The sequence below is a fragment of the Patagioenas fasciata genome, chromosome 12, assembly GCF_037038585.1.
Source record: "Patagioenas fasciata isolate bPatFas1 chromosome 12, bPatFas1.hap1, whole genome shotgun sequence".
Lineage (NCBI taxonomy): Eukaryota > Metazoa > Chordata > Aves > Columbiformes > Columbidae > Patagioenas > Patagioenas fasciata.
In genome coordinates, this window is record NC_092531.1 from 8,524,305 (window position 1) to 8,540,362 (window position 16,058).

At 54.8% G+C, this 16,058-nt stretch overlaps 1 protein-coding gene across 3 annotated transcripts in view; it reads right to left on the minus strand.

Annotated features, from left to right (window-relative positions):
- Nucleotides 1–1,593: 1,593 nt before the first annotated feature.
- Nucleotides 1,594–16,058, minus strand: part of LINGO1 (leucine rich repeat and Ig domain containing 1) — a 144,888-nt gene continuing 130,423 nt past the window's right edge. For 2 of the 3 annotated variants that reach the window (XM_065847344.2, XM_071813799.1), the window contains one exon: nt 1,594–3,886. In XM_065847344.2, coding sequence (XP_065703416.1) covers nt 2,033–3,874 — 1,842 coding nt within the window. In that variant the 5' untranslated portion in view covers nt 3,875–3,886 and the 3' untranslated portion in view covers nt 1,594–2,032. The remainder of the gene's footprint in view (nt 3,887–16,058) is intronic. The other variant, XM_065847342.2, reaches the window with a different exon arrangement.

Below are 16,058 nucleotides of genomic sequence, written 5' to 3' on the forward strand. Positions count from 1 at the left end.
ATACACAGAATCCTTGACCTGTTTGCCCTTACCCTCTGTGTCTCTTAGACTTGAACCGTCCGTCAAGTCTGCGGCTAAGTCTGGACCCAGCCACACCTAGGCTCCTCTCTCAGGAGGAGTTCAGAAAGCAAGGGGGTCCATTCTGAACCCTGTGACTCAACAAGAGGGGCTCCGCTGCCCTTTTGCGTCTCCTGTCCCCAGAGGAATCGCTTTGGAATAGCTGCCACCTGGCTCTCCTCAGCGCATTTCCCCCCAGCAGTAAGAAATAAAGTGACTCCTCCATCCAACTCCGTAGAGTTGCACTTGTCTGTGAGTGATCTAAATATTGCTCTGTTTCTGTGTGCGTCTGTCTGTGTGCACCTGTGTGTGCACGTGTGTGTTTGTCTGTGCATGTCCCTGTGTGTGTCTGCATGTGCGTCTGTGTGTGCATGTCTATGTGTGTCTGTATGCACGTCTGTGTGAGAGTGTGTCTGTGCGTGCGTGCATCCGTGTCTGTGTGAGTATTTGCACATCTGTGTTTTCATGCGTGTGTCTGTGCATGTTTGTCTGTGCATATGTTCTGGTGTGTGCGCATGTGTCTGTATGAGTCTGTGTACACCTGTGCATATGTCTGTGTGTGCGTGCACATGTGGGTGTCTGTGTATCTGTATGTGCATGTCTGTGTGTTCATCTGTACTTGTGTCTGTGTGCAACTGTATGTGTATGTGCCTGTCTGTGTGCAAGAGTCTGTGTGTGGGGGTGTTTTTGTATGTGGGTGCACATTTCTGTGTGTGTGTATCTGCACATCTGTGAATGTGCATCTGTGTCTGTGTGCATGTATATATGTGTGTGTCTATGTGCATGTGCACATATATGTGTGTGCATCTCTGTGTGTGTGAGCATGCTTGTCTCTGTATGCAAGTATCTGTGTATGTGCATGTGTCTGTCTTGTGTCTGCGGTGTATCCGTGTGTACGCATATCAGTGTGTGCATGTGTCTGCATGTCTGTGTGTGTGGTTTGGTGTGTGCGTATCTTTGTGTCTGTGTGCGCGCACATCTCTCTATGTGTCTGTGCGTGGGTGCACGAGTCTGAGTGTGAGCCTACGTGCCTGTGTATATGCATATCTGTGCATGTGTATGTGCATGCACATGTGTGCACGTATCTGTTTGCAGTGTCTGTGAGTGTGCATGTCTGCACGTATGTGTGCGTTTGTGTCTGCCCATGTCTGTGTGTAGGTATATCTGTGTGTGCATGTGTGCATCTGTCTGTTCGTGTGCATCTGTCTGTTCGTGTGCATCTGTCTGTTCGTGTGCGTCTGTGTGGGGGGGGATGGAGCGGGGGCGGGGGGGTGTCTGTGTGCAGTATCTCTGTGCATGTATGTCTATGAGTATGTGTATGAGTGTGATTGTCTGTGTGAGTGTGTGTCTGTGTGCATGACTGTGTCCGTGTGTCTATATGAGTGTGTGTGTGCATGTTTGTGTGTGTGTGACTCTGCCCTGGGCTGTTCTCAGTGCAGCGGATGGAAAACGCCTCTCCAAGGTGAGGGAGCGAGCGCTCGCCAGAGATACAGAGCTGGACAGATCAAGAAGTCAAGATTTTGCATTCCAACTATCTATAGGAAATAGGGGTTTTTTTATTATTTCAAGTTTTCATAAAAATCCATAATTATTGAAATCAAAGTTACAGAAGAAAGTTCGTAACTTTTTATTGATTTTTATTTCTTTTTTTCTTTCTTCCCCCCCCACCCCGTTGTTTTTCCCTCTCAGAGTTTTACCTGACACCAGAGTCCATCAGGCAAAGTCCTTACAAACACAGGAGTCCTGAAGACATCGGCTGAATGTTTTCCTGGTATAAAGAAGAAGAGGAGGAGAAAGAGGTGGTGACAGTGCGGGTGCAAGTGGGCTTGGACGGGGTGGAGGGTGTGGTGGAAGGAGAGAGGTCGGTATGTTTGTAGCAATGTTTGGTTCTTTTAAATTATTTTTTTTATTTGTTCATTTGTTCTTTAAAAAAAAATAAAACACCCACCGTTATTATTTGCAAATTGTGGCCTGGTTAAATCATTTTCATGTTGAACTTGCGCGGCGCATCGGCAGAGCTGATGCCTGCGTCGGACTTGCGCGGCACGTACTCGATTTCGATGTTGTGCTTGGTGTTGCCTTTCCCCCGGCTCCACAGGAAGAGGAGCACCAGACAGAAGAGCACGACGCCCAGGAAGGAGATGAAGCCCATGGTGGTGGCGATGATGAGAGTCTTGATGTCAAAGGGGAAAGGCACGGTGGCGCGCGTGCTGTTGGCATCGCTCTCGTTGGGCTGGTTGGAGATGAACGCGAAAGTCTTGTTGGGCTGGTGGGGCCAGTCGGGGGAGTAGCTGCGCACGTGCAGGTGGGCCAGCATGGTGTCGTTGCCACCCGCGTTGCTGGCGATGCATAGGTAGGTGCCGTTGTCCTGGATCTGGGCGTAGCGCACCTCCAGCGTGCCGTCAGGGAAGACAGTGAGGCGCCCGTTGGTTTTGGTAGAGATGAGGTGCTTGCGGGGAGACAGCCACATGATGGTGGGGGGCGGGTCCCCATCTGCCCGGCAGACAAAATGGACCGTGTGGCCTTCATCCACAAAGATCTGCTGAGGTTTGCGGTCCCGTATCCGTGCTCGGCGGCAGGTGAAGTAGTTGGGCAGGAGGACGTCAGGGAAGTCTTTGAACTCCTTGCCCTGGACGAACTCGGGGGTGGAGCAGGTAGGCTGCTGCTTGTTGAAGTTCAACCTCCATCGCCGCCGGAAAACCCAGAGCAGCCGACAGTCGCAGGCCAAGGGGTTGTTGTCGAGGATGAGCGTCTCCAGGTTGCCCACCGAGTGGAAGGCCGACTCCTCCAGGGTGGTCAGCAAATTCCCCGACACGTTCAGGATGCGCAGGTAATTGAGGCCGCGGAAGGCGAAGGGCTCGACCATGGTGAGCTGCCCTCCCACCAGCTGGATCTCCTGCAGCCTGAGCAGGTCATGGAGCATGGAGCCCTCGATGGTGACAATGGGATTGTAGGACAGGTTCAGGAACCGGAGGTAAACCAAGTGCCTCACTGACACATATGGGATGGACGTCAGGTTGCAATGGGTGATGGACAAGGAGGTCAGGTTCAACCCATAGAGGCAGTTGGACGTCATAGTATCCAGGTAGGGCCAGTGTGAGATCTCAAGGACCTTGAGCCGGTACAGCCTCTTGAATGAGTAATCCCGGATGGTGTTGATGTTCAGATGGCGCAGCCGCAGCACGATCAAGCCGTGAAGGTGGGACAGGGCCTCCGTGGGGATGGAGGTCAGGTTGCATTTCTCCAGGGTCAGCTGCTCCAGGCTGTTGAGGCCACTGAAAGCCCGGTGGGAGATGTAGACAAGGTCATTGTCCCCCACCTCCAAAGACTTCAGGTTGTACAAGTCCTGGAACATGTAGTCTAGGAGGATCACAATTTTGTTCTCACTAATGTCTAGCTTGGTAAGGTTGCTGAGTCCAGTAAACACTCCCAAGGGGATCAGCTTGAGTCTGTTACTCCTGAGCCCCAGCGTCCTGAGGTTGAAGAGGTTGTTGAAAGCCCCAGGTTCAATGGCACTGATAATGTTCTCATTTAGCTCCAGCTCCTCCAGGTGAGGGTAGTTGGCAAATTCATCCTGGTTGAGAGTCTTGATGCGGTTCTTGCCCAAGTCCAGCAGCCTGGTCTCGGTGGGGATCCCCTCGGGCACGACCATGAATCGCTTGCGGTGGCACAGGACAGCGCGCTCCTGGGCAGAGCACTCGCAGCGCGGCGGGCAGCCCGTGGCAGAGCCGGACAGGATGGATCCCAGCATCAGGAGGAGGATCGGCTGCCAGCAGGCCAGGATTGGGCTGCGCATACTCGCCTCCCCAGCTACCATCCTATCTCTCACCTGCAGGTAACAGGGGAGAGAAAGAGGAAGGTGGACATGAGCAAATGACCATGACAAAAGGTTTACCTTCCTGATAGAGCTGACATTAAAGTGAAGGCACAGCAGAGGTTCTGGTTTTCCAGGTGAAATTCAGCCCTTTGGCTACAAGACCATTTCTCTTCCCCAACCCCTAACTTCCCGCTTGATGATGGAACGTGCACAGACTTAAGTGGAAAAGCCTTGAGGAATCTGTGTCAGACAGACCTCGCTTCCTCGGCTTCTTAAAAAAAAATTAATACTAAACACATCTATCTACATCCTATTTTAAGCTCTTGAAATTATTCAGTTCCCTGTAGATGGAGCCTGAATATAAAGGCTGCTTTGCAAGTGCAGAGGAGCTGAGCACAGGATCGAGCAGCTGGGGGAACCCCGCTTGGGCTCGGCTGGGAGCGGGGGGTCTGAGAGAAGAGCAACAGCGACAGCTCCGTGGGGAACCATCCCCTTCCTCTGCACCCCCGGGCTCCGCAGGGGGTAACGTCTGGGTAGGGACCGGCCTCTTTCCCTGGGGGAGCTGCTGGGACACCCCCTCTGGGGTTACACCTGGTTGTGCCCCAGCCCAGAACCACCCCAGTCCATCGGGAGCAGTAGCCAACACTCCCTGTCTTGCTGCTTCTGCTGCATTTATTTCTCTGTTGTTCAAGCTGTTACGAGGGATCAAATCATATTAATATTGCATATTAGATGTACAGCTACTCCGGACCGTGCTTATATCTATTGTTATATGTACACTCTGCATTGTTTCCACTAATGCTATTTATGGCTGTTGCTGAATATACCAAATGCATTACTTCCATTGAGCTCCGTTTGCATCTATCATTATACATCCTGTGCATTACTTTCCCTGCTCTGGCACTATTTATGGTTCTGGTATGCATTCTGTGCATTACTTCCACTGCGTCTGTTTATATTCATCATTTAATACAGATATATGACCCAAGCATAACTTTTGTTTCCAAAAAATTACTCAAGATTTCTTTACAAGATGCAAGGATGAAAGACGATGGACCGGCCATAAAAATACCCCCAAGCACCATCTCAGAAACCACCGGGCCTTGGCAGCCCACGTGGTCTGGCTGTGAGGTCGTGGAGCCCCCCACAGAAATCCTCCCGCACATGTCTCGGCACACTGTCCTTCTCCATCCCCTTTCCCTGCTACCTCCGCAGTGGGGCTGGTCACTGGGGACCACACAGCACCCCCAAACTGGAGGGGTATGGTGCCAGGACCGACCCCACACAGCTTCCCTGGCAGCGAGGCCGAGCTCCCTCCCGCCGGCCCTGGGCCAGCACGTCCCAGTCCGGTGGAAACATTTCCAGTGGGTTTGCTTGGGCCTGGGCCAGGCTGTGAAGAGCCATTTGCCGGGTATTTACAATCCATCATCTCCCATGTCATCACCCCTCTGGTGCTGATGCTGCTGGGCAGCCTGACAAACACATCGCCATGAGGCCGGGACCTGCCGGAGGGCTGCACCGTCTCACCGTGGACAGGACAGCACCGCCCGTTGGCAGCTCTCGGGCAAAGACCTGCACATAGATTTGCTCCCCAGGCTGCGGCTGAGCTGCCAGGGGTTCCCCACGCCCCGTCAACTCTCCCTGCTCCGCCTGCCTGTGAGGTGACAGTGGCACGGCCACTGCCATAGCCCCTTTGCCAATGCGCGCCGGCTTGCCCACAGCCTCCCTCGGCCGGTGCTTCTCAGAACCTAGTCCTGGTCCTCATAGCCACACTGAGAAAGCCATCAAAGAAAGCAAAACACTGCATGCAAAACAAAATACAGTCTGAGGGGCTTAATTATACCAGGGCTGAAAAGACTTCAGCTCATTAGGGTGCCAGGCAGCTGGCCTTATTTGGCTGTGCTCTGTGCTGAAATCTCAGCTCTACCCGTGCGTGCAGCTGCGCTGGTCCCTGCTGGGCACGGGGCAGGGGTGCGAGCTGAACCCCACCGCAGAGCCCGCACACAGGTCCCGCATTGCCCAGATCCCCCTATCGCCCAGACCCCCCCGACCAAATCTGCCTTTCCACCCGCCGGAAGGGGATTGCACCGCAACGCATCTGCCCCCGCACCGGCCTCCGTACAGCTGGTGGAACTGATGCTGTGTCAAGGCATAAAATATAGGCAAAGTGATAGACAAATAAAGCAAAATCTGCATGGCGTTAAAGACAAGACAAGCCCACTTGTGCAGAATTAAAGTCTAGACACACCTCACATGTTATTACTTCTCAGCTAAATTTAAATCCATGATAAATACAATCCCTGACAAAAACATCCATAATCTTAATAGTCAGAGTCACAGAAGAGTTTTGGGAGCAAGACAATAAATAAGCTGAAAAATTCTGGGCTAAGATGAGCTTTAAATCTCTTCTGGTTCCCATTTACCTCTGGCTGTTTCAGAGAGGAATAGTCGTGCCTCAAGGTGAGGTGGATATTAAGAGGTGCCCTTCTAAAAATGACTTGAACCGTGATTACCGTGTGAGCTGAGGTCACCCACCCGTGCGTGGCTCCACAGCCACCAGCACGCGTTCCCCCAGGGTGGCTGGACTCACATCGCATCACCAAACCTCAGCCCAAAGTCGGGGCTGTCCTCTCGGCCATCCCGTGGCTGCCGTGCAGGGTGCCCGGCCACGGCCCCAGCAGAGCAGCCAGGGGGATCGGCCACCCGGCTGTGACACACAGGCCAGCCAGGGAGAGCCTCGGCCCTCCAGCGTGAACGTGGCTCTCATTTCTCACATTATAAAAAGACTTGATAAGAAAGGAGCAGCTACTGGACCCACTGCCATTAGGCAATGAGCAAATCAGTGCAAACCAAAGCAAAAATAATGCCCAGATCCACAGCATCCACTGACTGCTGTCCTTGCCACCCTGCGGCCGGGGGACGAGGGCTCCAAAGTACAACCAACCCCTTCCCTGGGGAAGCGGCGAGACCCAGCTCAAGAGGCAAGATGGGCACCGGAGCCGCGCTGTTAAATGCAGCAGGACCTGCCGAGTGTCCCCGTCTGGAACCAGCGCTGGGAGGAGAGATGCTATTCTGGGTCTGGGCCTGGAAACGCGGCTGGGCTGGAGCGCTGACGTGCGCGGGGTTCGCTCCACCGTGACAGGACAGGCTGCTGTGGCACGGGAGGAACGGCACAGGGAACCCAAACTCGCGCAAGACCCAGGAGTGAGCCCGGGCTCGGCAGCTGGGTTTGTCCCCAAGGCTGCTGCCCTCCTGCCCTGAGGGGCGGGCAGCAGGCCTGGCCGTGCTCTCTGCTGTCACCGCTGTCCCCAGGCTGTCCCCTGCTCACTGGCCCAGGGGGTGTCCAGTGGCTGGGGCCAGGCCGGTGCTCCTCAGCACCAAGCGATCTGTCTGCTGCACTGACAGCAAGCGGGCGGCAAAAATCCCCGAGTCAGCTATAACCCCCACCTGGCAGCCATAAATTACAGCGCGGGAGACGTTCACCCTTGAACCAGATGCTTTCGAGAGCATCGAACGACAACAGGCAATTTAGGATGAAGCAAGCCATATCCCCAGGGGCGCTCAGCAGGGCTGGGGGAGCACGTCCCCCATCCCATTTGTCCCTGCAGGAGCTGACCTTGCCGCGGTGCCAGAGGGCACGCAGCAGTGAGCCGATCCCTGCGGCACCAGGCACCCACACCGGGCCGCGGTGTGGATCTGGGTACGGGTGTGGGTCAACCACAGGCTCACCCCGTCTCTGATCTGCCAGCCTTGCACAAAGCTGCCGAGACACAGCTCTTGGAGTCCATGCTCTCGTCTCCGCTAAGCTGCTCCAGCTAAATCAAATTTTATTGAACTTGACTACATTTTAGAGATAAAGACTCCAGGTTTACAAATAAATATTTAACAACCTTTCCTGCTGCCGTAAGAGTTGCTTACCCAGACCCCAGGCTCTGCACTAAGTGTTCCTGTAGCTATCTGCAAAGCAGCAAAACAAAGGGAGAAGCTTTAATGTGCCAAACACGTTCCTGCCCATTTCCTCCTCTCTCCATCTTTCCCTCTGTGTCCAGTGCACATTTGCGAGCCCTTTTGCTTTGTCTCTCCCTCTCCTCCTCTCTTCCCACCCAGTCCCTGGAGCAGCTGGTGCCCAGGGATGCTCCGGGATGGGAGGGAGCAGGGGCAGGGCACAAGCACAAAGCACCACTCCCCTCACCCATGCGAAGGCACCGCTCCGCAGCCGGCAGCTTCTGCTCAGCCTGCCGAAGGATCTGCTTTCAGCTGCTGCGAGGCGGGAGCCTGGAATAGGTGTGCCACAACCTGATCTGCCCTGGCAGTTGCTCTGAGGCTGTAAAAGAGCCTGAAGTAGTATTTGAGACGCAAAGCCCCTTCCGGCGCTGACACCGCCGGGCTGGCACCAGGCACCCGCAGCAGCCGGCCTGCGGAACTGCCCCGCAAAGGCATCTCTTCACGGCAATGAGCATTTCCACGCAAAATGCGGTGCCCCCAGTGCCACAGGGGATAATATCAGAGAACCACCAAGCCAAAAGGCAAGAAGAGCAGAAAAAAGGGGAGGGGGATGCACAGGGGGGAAGAAGAGGTCTGAAGCGGGCTGAGGGGCCAGGACGCTGGGAGGGAGGCTTTGGCCCAGGCGTTCCCTGGTTTAGCTCTGGGCTGCAGATCTGCTTGACCTCATGCAGGGACAGGTATCTATGGCAGGGGGACAACTGGCAATGGCCCAGAGCCAGCCTGGAGAGTGGCTTTCAGCCTCAGCAGGCAGGTTATTGGAGCAGGGTATGGGAAGGAGATCCCGGTCGTCTCTGCAAGATGCTGAAGCTCAGAGCAGTTTTTGCTGAGGCGGTTTCTTGCTGCTATCACATCTGTGCAAGAGCTGCTCACCTTCCTAACACCTTTGCTCCTTTGTTTTTAACATCTCTTCTCTCTCTTTGGCTGCACATGCTTCAGTGCCCCATCAGCAAAGAAAACATCCTGACAAGTGATCAATAAGTAATTGCAAAGGCATCTGTGGATGCCAGGGGTGTAAAGCCCTGAGGTAGCAAGAGATAAATGAGCAGCGTGAGGGTGCAGCGCACCGTGGAGCTCGGGCTGGGAGCCAGCCACGCTCCCTACCCATCGATGGAGGTGGCCGGGCCGCGGGTTGGCCACCGCAGCCACTGCCGGGTGGTGGTTCAACACTTCCCTGCCAGGCAAGCCGGGAGGAGGCTGATATTTTTCTGCTTTTGAGACAAAGAGCAGGGGAGCTGTGTTTGCTGGGGAAATATCTCCCAAGGGTTGGCCCTGGGACTCCAGCACCAGAGACATTTTGGCTTCAGTATAGCATGAGGGTCCCTCTATGTGTTTTTTTTCCTTCACCGCCTGTAGCTGCAAAAGGAGGATGGAAAAAAACCCAGACTGTTCTTAGGGCAACGGAAACATTTGCACTGGAGAGGTGACAGAGAGGTTGTCCAGTGAGTGTCTTCTGGGAGAGCCGCCAGGGTCACGATGGCATTGCGAAGGCACCCCCTGCGCTCTGCCTCGCCGTGCCCGTGCCCAGCAAGGTGCCACGGGACGCAGCCGTCCCTGAGGCAGTGCCTGCAAAGGCTGTTTGGGGACAGCAGGGCACCAGCAGCTGCCAGAGCCTGGGCCCCCGTGCCGCTCCTGCTCATGCAGGGACAAGATTGCTTCTCCCAGCACTGCAAGCCTTCTCCAGTTTTTTCCTGGGAATGGTCTCGAGTGGTTCCCAAACACCTTCTGTGCTCGCCTGAGCTCCCCAGGAGCCCTCTGAGCACACGGCACCAGCGAGGGTCCTGCCAAGGGCCCTACCCGGGCACCAGCGATAGATTTGGGGCTGGAGAATGGGGACAGCCCAGGCAGCTCAGCCATCCTGCCCAGCGGCTGGAGCGGCTCCACATGCTGTCACGACACTGCTGAACCAGCCGGAGCGCAGCTGTACAGGGCCTGTGCTAAGCCCTGTGTTTCTGTCAGGGACAGGACACCACCTGATGTAGCATAAAAGTGCCTGGTACACAGATACCCCGCTGCCAGAGCACATTTCCTCCAGATCAGGAGCAGATGGCACTGCTGTATGAGCTCACCTTGCTGCTTGGTCTGGTGGCTTTCAGCTCCCCCAGACCCAGGCACCAGCTCCCGGCATCCCAATGCACAAACCACACCTGGGGGCAGCCACGAAGGGCCTGGCAGGGGTGGCTGCTGGCACCAAAGACAAGCTGCTCCCTCCCCAGCACTCCCTGCCTGGAGACATCCTGTCCCTTCCAGCCACCAGCCTCTGCCAAAAACTGTCCCATGGGCCACCAGCAGAGATGGAGAACCACCCTGGTACCTATTGCCCTCCTGGCTCAGCAGGAAACCAAACACCAAACCAGCCCGACACCCTGGCCCCATGAGCAACCTTACTCTATGGGGCCATAAGGGGACATCACCAAGGTTTTGGGATGCAACCCCCCTCTAACGTCCACCGCCCAAGCTGCTCTGTCCTCACCGTGTCCTTGCCGCTGCCTGAAGGTGCAAACCCGAATCCGAGCCCCAAACACCACACAGCCGCAGCAAGTGGGGACCAGTGAGCGCGTCCCAAGGCTGCGGTGCTACCGAGCGACACTGCTGCCAGAGACCAGGGACGTTCCTTAGGTTTAATCTAAGCTGCGATTGTACTTACAGCACCATGTCTGTTCCCATGCCACAGCCCTAAAATACAACCAGTCCAGGATACAAGGGCTGCTCCAGAGCACCGTCTTTCCTTGGAAACATTTGGAATAATAGCAAGAAGACTTAAGAGGACATAAATGCGGCAGCTTCGCTGACTCCAGGGAAACCTGCTGATTTACCTCCCTTTAGGACAGGCTCTGGTATTTTTATACTGCTGCCTAAAATAAGCAGCCTCAGAAGCCTTTTGGGAGAGGCCGACTGCAGCCAGCCCAGCGAAGATAGTTCTGTGATAACCCATTGGCAGGACAAGCTGCACAGGGCAACGTGCATGGGCAGAGCCGTTCCTGCCCCGTCTCACATGGCGACACGGGGGCCGAGTGGGGCGGTGGGGTCAGGCAGGGGCACGGCCGTGAGAGACGAAAGCCCTGGACCTCTTCATCCACCTCCTTTCCCGAGTCCATCCCATAAACCAGATATCTCTCTCCTCCTCCCAGTTCTTATTAAGTTTCATTCACACAATAACAAATATAGTGCCACAGGAATTTCCAAAAAGACAGAAGTAGAGAAAAAAGGAAGCCAAAGAAAGCATGAGCGATGGCAAACATGGAGAGAAGATTTCTCTTCCTACTCTGGCTTTCTCTATGCTGCTTTTACGTATATAATTCTTTTTTCTTTCCCCCTTCCTCGCTTGTTTGATTTTTGCATTATTTATGGCTTGTCTTCAGGGCCTGTATTTGCTGTTATTGTTTCATTCAACAATAAAATAGATTAGATAAAAACAAACTGTGCTGAGCCATGGCTGAGGCTGCCTGTCCTGCAGTCAGTGTAGACAAGGGGCCACCGCCTCGCCAGCCCTTCCCAGCCCAAATCCAAATCTAAATCGGGCAGGAACATGGCCTGGCCAGGATTTGGGCTCTGGGTGCTGCCAGCCCCACTGGTATGTGTCCTCTGCAGATATGGGGGCTGCACACAGAGCTCCTGGGGTCCTGGACTGCACCCAAACTTCAGCCCCTCCCTGAGCAACAAGGAAAAGGTGGGAAACGCTGGTTGAGAGGAGACAACGAAGCACTGGAAACTCTGGGTTTTTTCAGGGGAATTTGATGAAATGCAACGCACTGATTTCACCAGCGAGGGTGCCCCAAGCTGAGCCAGCGCTGGCTGCGGGTGCTGTGCCCCAGCAAGTCCCAACCCCGGCCGCTTTGGGAACGCGTGCCAGGAGGTGCAGCGCCACCAGGCAGCGAAGCAGCTGGAGCAGGGGCGAAAAGCACCATGGGCTTAATGCCTGTGATTAGGGGTGTCAGCGGGTCGCAGCCTCAGCTGCACTGTGGGGAGCCACATTGTTCCCCAGCCTTTTCTGTCTTCCAGCGGGTGATCGTGCCAAGCCTGTGGGCACAGAGAAAAAGGAGGGACCCACCGTGGGGATGGAGCGGCTCCCCACTGCCCTTGATGGAGGGCTGCTTTGGGGTGGTTTTGTTATGTTTTGCTTGAGCTGAAAGAGATGCTTTCCACCCCTTCCTCCTTCTCCACAGCGATGTTGATAATAATACAGAGCTTGCACTCTGGGCTGTATGTGAGAACAAAAGTAATCACGGGGAAATACAGCGCATAGAAATTAAATCGGAAATGCAAGGCCAGGGTTTCCATTTCGGTTCGGCTTCTGTATCGTTTCCCATTGAAAAGGATAAACAGGCTGAGCACAAATCAGTTTAATGGCAGCCCCTAATGGCAGCGCAATTCCATGTTTCCCAGAGCAAATCGTGGCTCAAGCCCAAAGCGGCAGCGCGATGCGCGGCACGGCAGCTCCGCGGGATGGCCACGGCAGCTCCGCGGGATGGCCACGGCAAGGGACGGCCCAGCTGAGCACTGGGGGGCACTGGGGCCCCCACAGGACTTGCTGTCCTCGGCAGCAGCGCAGAAATAACCTGCTTCACAGGGGCTGGTGTCCCTTGTAGGGTTTGGGGATGCCAGTGTGCCCTTCCTGCCAGATTCCCAGCAGAAAAGGGGTGTCCCAGACTGGGACCCACTGGGAGCGTGCAGAGCTGTGCCAGGATGCTCCCCCAGTATGGGCCAGGCAAGGAGGTTTTCACACTGCTCAACACTATGGTCCTAATTCCTTACCTTTGTCTGGCTCCTGCAGTGCACGGTCATTTAAAGCATGGCTACAGCTACCATTTAGTTTTGCTGCCTAATCCTCGTCGCTGTGCCTTGCTCAGTGATACAGCACACGAGCCACTTGTCAGTGGAGCTGGGACAGAAGCAAGCCACCAGGCCAGTGCGCACCTATAACGCCCTCCCTGACTTCCCAGGCTCACATTTTGGGTTAAACCAAATCAATCTGGTTCTCTGTGACTGCCTCCAGTCCAAAGGGGCGGTGGGGAAAGGCTGGGTTCAGGTACGGGAGGGAGAGGTTCGTCCACGTGCCTGTGCGGAGCGAAAAGCCTCTGAGAGTGCTCAGATTTTGCTTGCCACCCCCAGGTTGCCTTTGAGGTCTAAATCAGTTGTTTCCCATTTCACACTCGACATCTCAAATCCAAACAAAGAGCTGAAAGAATAGATCACGTCAAAATATTTCTGCTTCTCCCTCCTACGAGAATTCCCCATCAGAGACCAATCCAATTAAGGTGCTGGTTATGAAATTAACCATAATTACAAGAGTGATATTTAATGTTTTGCATTCTGGGGAAAAAACAGAATGGAAATGACAAAAAAAGTAGAAATTGTGGGTCCTACTGAGATAACCAAGAGCAATGTGGGGCACCGGCAGGGAAGGGGCTGCCAGGGGACTGAGGGCTGTGCAGGGTGGCAGGGGCTGGGTGGCACCAGGGGAGGTCACACAGCGTCCCCACAGTAGCAAGAGCAGGGGCTGGGTGCTCCTGGGCACCCCCTCAGAGAGCAGTGGCCAGCCTGTCCCCCAAAGCAGGGGATCATCCCAGCCTGATGGCTCCCAGAAGGTATTTTGCCATTTGAGCATCAGTTGGATGGTGTTGGGCCACAGGAACCACATCCCGGGAGGCACAGCTCAGTCCTCACCCTGTCCCCAACCCCTGTGGGGACCCACTGGCTCACCCACAGGACTGTCCCCAGCTCAGGACACTGGCCTCAGTCCTGAGACAAGAGACATGATGTGGGGGACTACTTCTGGTGTTTCTCCCTTTCCCAAGCCAGTCCCGTCCTCAGAAATGCCTCTCCCTCTCAGTATCACACATACCCTGACACTGTCTGAAAGGCCGCGGATTCAAACAGCCACCAAAACCGGCTGTTAGTAAGAGACGTCCCCAGCCAGGGTCACAGGGAGCTGGGACACGTGGCAAATCACGGAAACCTCTCTTCCTGCAGTCATTCCCCACCACAAGCTCCAATTTTACTCCCCCAGATGGAGAGAGAGAGGAGGGAAAAAATTGACTTGGAAGAAAATTGAGGCCATGGCCTTTGGTTGCTTTCTCCCTTTATTTTTCTTGGGTTGTTTGATTTGAGTTAAGCATTTGTAGCTCTCTCCTTTCTTATCCCCTCCCTCCCCACTACCTAACAAGCTCCTCTGGATCTTTTCCTGCCAAAAGCCATTTCTGCTCATGCTAGGATAACCCTTCTCCCTTCGCTTCCAGGGCTTATCAGAGAAGGGAGAAGAGCTGCTGACTCTGTGCATTGTGCAAACATCCCCCCTTGCTGAGCTGTGCCCTCTCTCACCAGCTCCAAACCGCTGCCATGGTGGCTGATGTTGAGTATAAAGGTTGAGCACGGGGACACAGAGCTCACATTGGCCTGTACCATGGGAGGAGAGTCAATACAAGCCAGCAGCACTGCTAATGTCCACCCCAGTACCAGCACTGCCTGAGCAAAGTCCCCAAGGAACCACAAGCCAAGGGGGTGGGCTAAGCTGACACGGAAAAGTGTCTCTCCAGCACTTTCCACACCTGAAGCTTCTCAAACATTTGGTTGAGTCGCATTTTCCATCAGGACATTCACAGAGATGTGGCCATTGCAAACATGCCCTCTGCTGCCTCGAGGGGATGGGTCCAACCCCCAGTACCAAGACAGGTGTCACCCCGGGGCTGTCACAGCAGCCCCCACCCAAGAGCCATCCAGCACACCCGGGCCTGTCCCTGCCCAGTGACAACCACATACACAAGGCAACACCTGATGGGGTGTATCCTCATTGAACCACAACAGGTTCAGTTGTGCTTTATAATTCGGCAACCGTAATAACACTATAATTACACTATAATTGTGGCGTTATTATAAAGTGATTTATCAACCCCTGAAATTAAACCTCAAGTTACAGGATTTTATACTTGTTACATACATCAAGCCATATAAACTTCAGCATCATTACAGTGACTGTATTAAGTAGGAAAGTAAAGGAATAATAAGTCATTCAGTCATGCTGTTAACCTTCCAGTGATATGAAACAGTGGTAATTAGAGGTATCACAGAGTAATTACGTTATAGGTGTAGAGTAACTGCAGCACGGTACGGTATTATAGAAGCATAACCATTCGTTTTGTAATCAATCCCTCCACAAAAAGGCCTGGAAGACCTGTCTCTTCGCCAGGTCCTGTAAACTAAGCTCCACTATCTCCTCCAGCCGCTTCCTGCCCTCCCCGGGGGAGGCTCAGTAAAGCCGGGGCTGCCCGAACACCCGGTGCAGGAGAAGCCCCTCCTGCTGTCTGGTAAGCCCAGCGGTGTCCCTGTGCTGCTGGCTCCCGGGAGTGGCTGTCCACAGCGGTGAGGGGGGAGCGCAACGGCCTGGCTACCGAAAAACTGCCCCAGTGTCTGTGGGAAGACATCAGAAGCTTTAGTCCAGGGACACATTTCTCTCTTGGCCTTGCTCACCAGCCTTGCCAGGCTAAGAGCTTCAGAGACCACTTGTACTCCATGGTATTAAGCTGCTGAGCCAGTGTGGTCCAAGAAGGAGCCAGGAGCAGCAGGCGAGAAGACACGGTCAGCCCAGACATCTCCATGCTGCAGGGGCGGGCGGGCGGCTGAGCAGGGCTTTGTGCACCGGGAGAACCAGGATGCCCCTCGGTTCCGTGCGACCTGGGATGGGCCAGGGACGTTACTGTCCACTTGCATTTGCAAAAGGTCCAGGAGAGGGACAAGGTGTGCACTTGAAATTGTGGGAGCAGACACAGAGGAAAGGGGTCGAACAAAGGTTTGGGCTGCGGTGCCGGCACAGGGTTGGGATAGCTGCCTTTTGGGGTGGGGCTGGGCTGGGCAGCGCAGGGAGCCCATAAGGCCCCTGCACCCCCGCGCTGGGGGCTGGCTGGGGGCACAGCCATCCCGTGGCTCCACAGCCGTCTTGGGCTAGCGTGAAGGTCAGGTCAGGGCTGCTGCAAGCGGCAGAGCAGGGAGGAGTGGGTTAAGACTGGCGGGAGGGCTGGGATGGGGATGTGGAAGGGATATAATTTCAGAGCCGGGCTGTGCTCCGGTGGGTGGTGCAGAAGAAGGGGAGATGGAGGGAGAAGGAGCAATCTGTGGAGCGAGGCTGCTCCTGGGGATGCTTAAATTGCTCTGCCCCACACTCGGTCCGTGGGCTGAGATCCCAGAG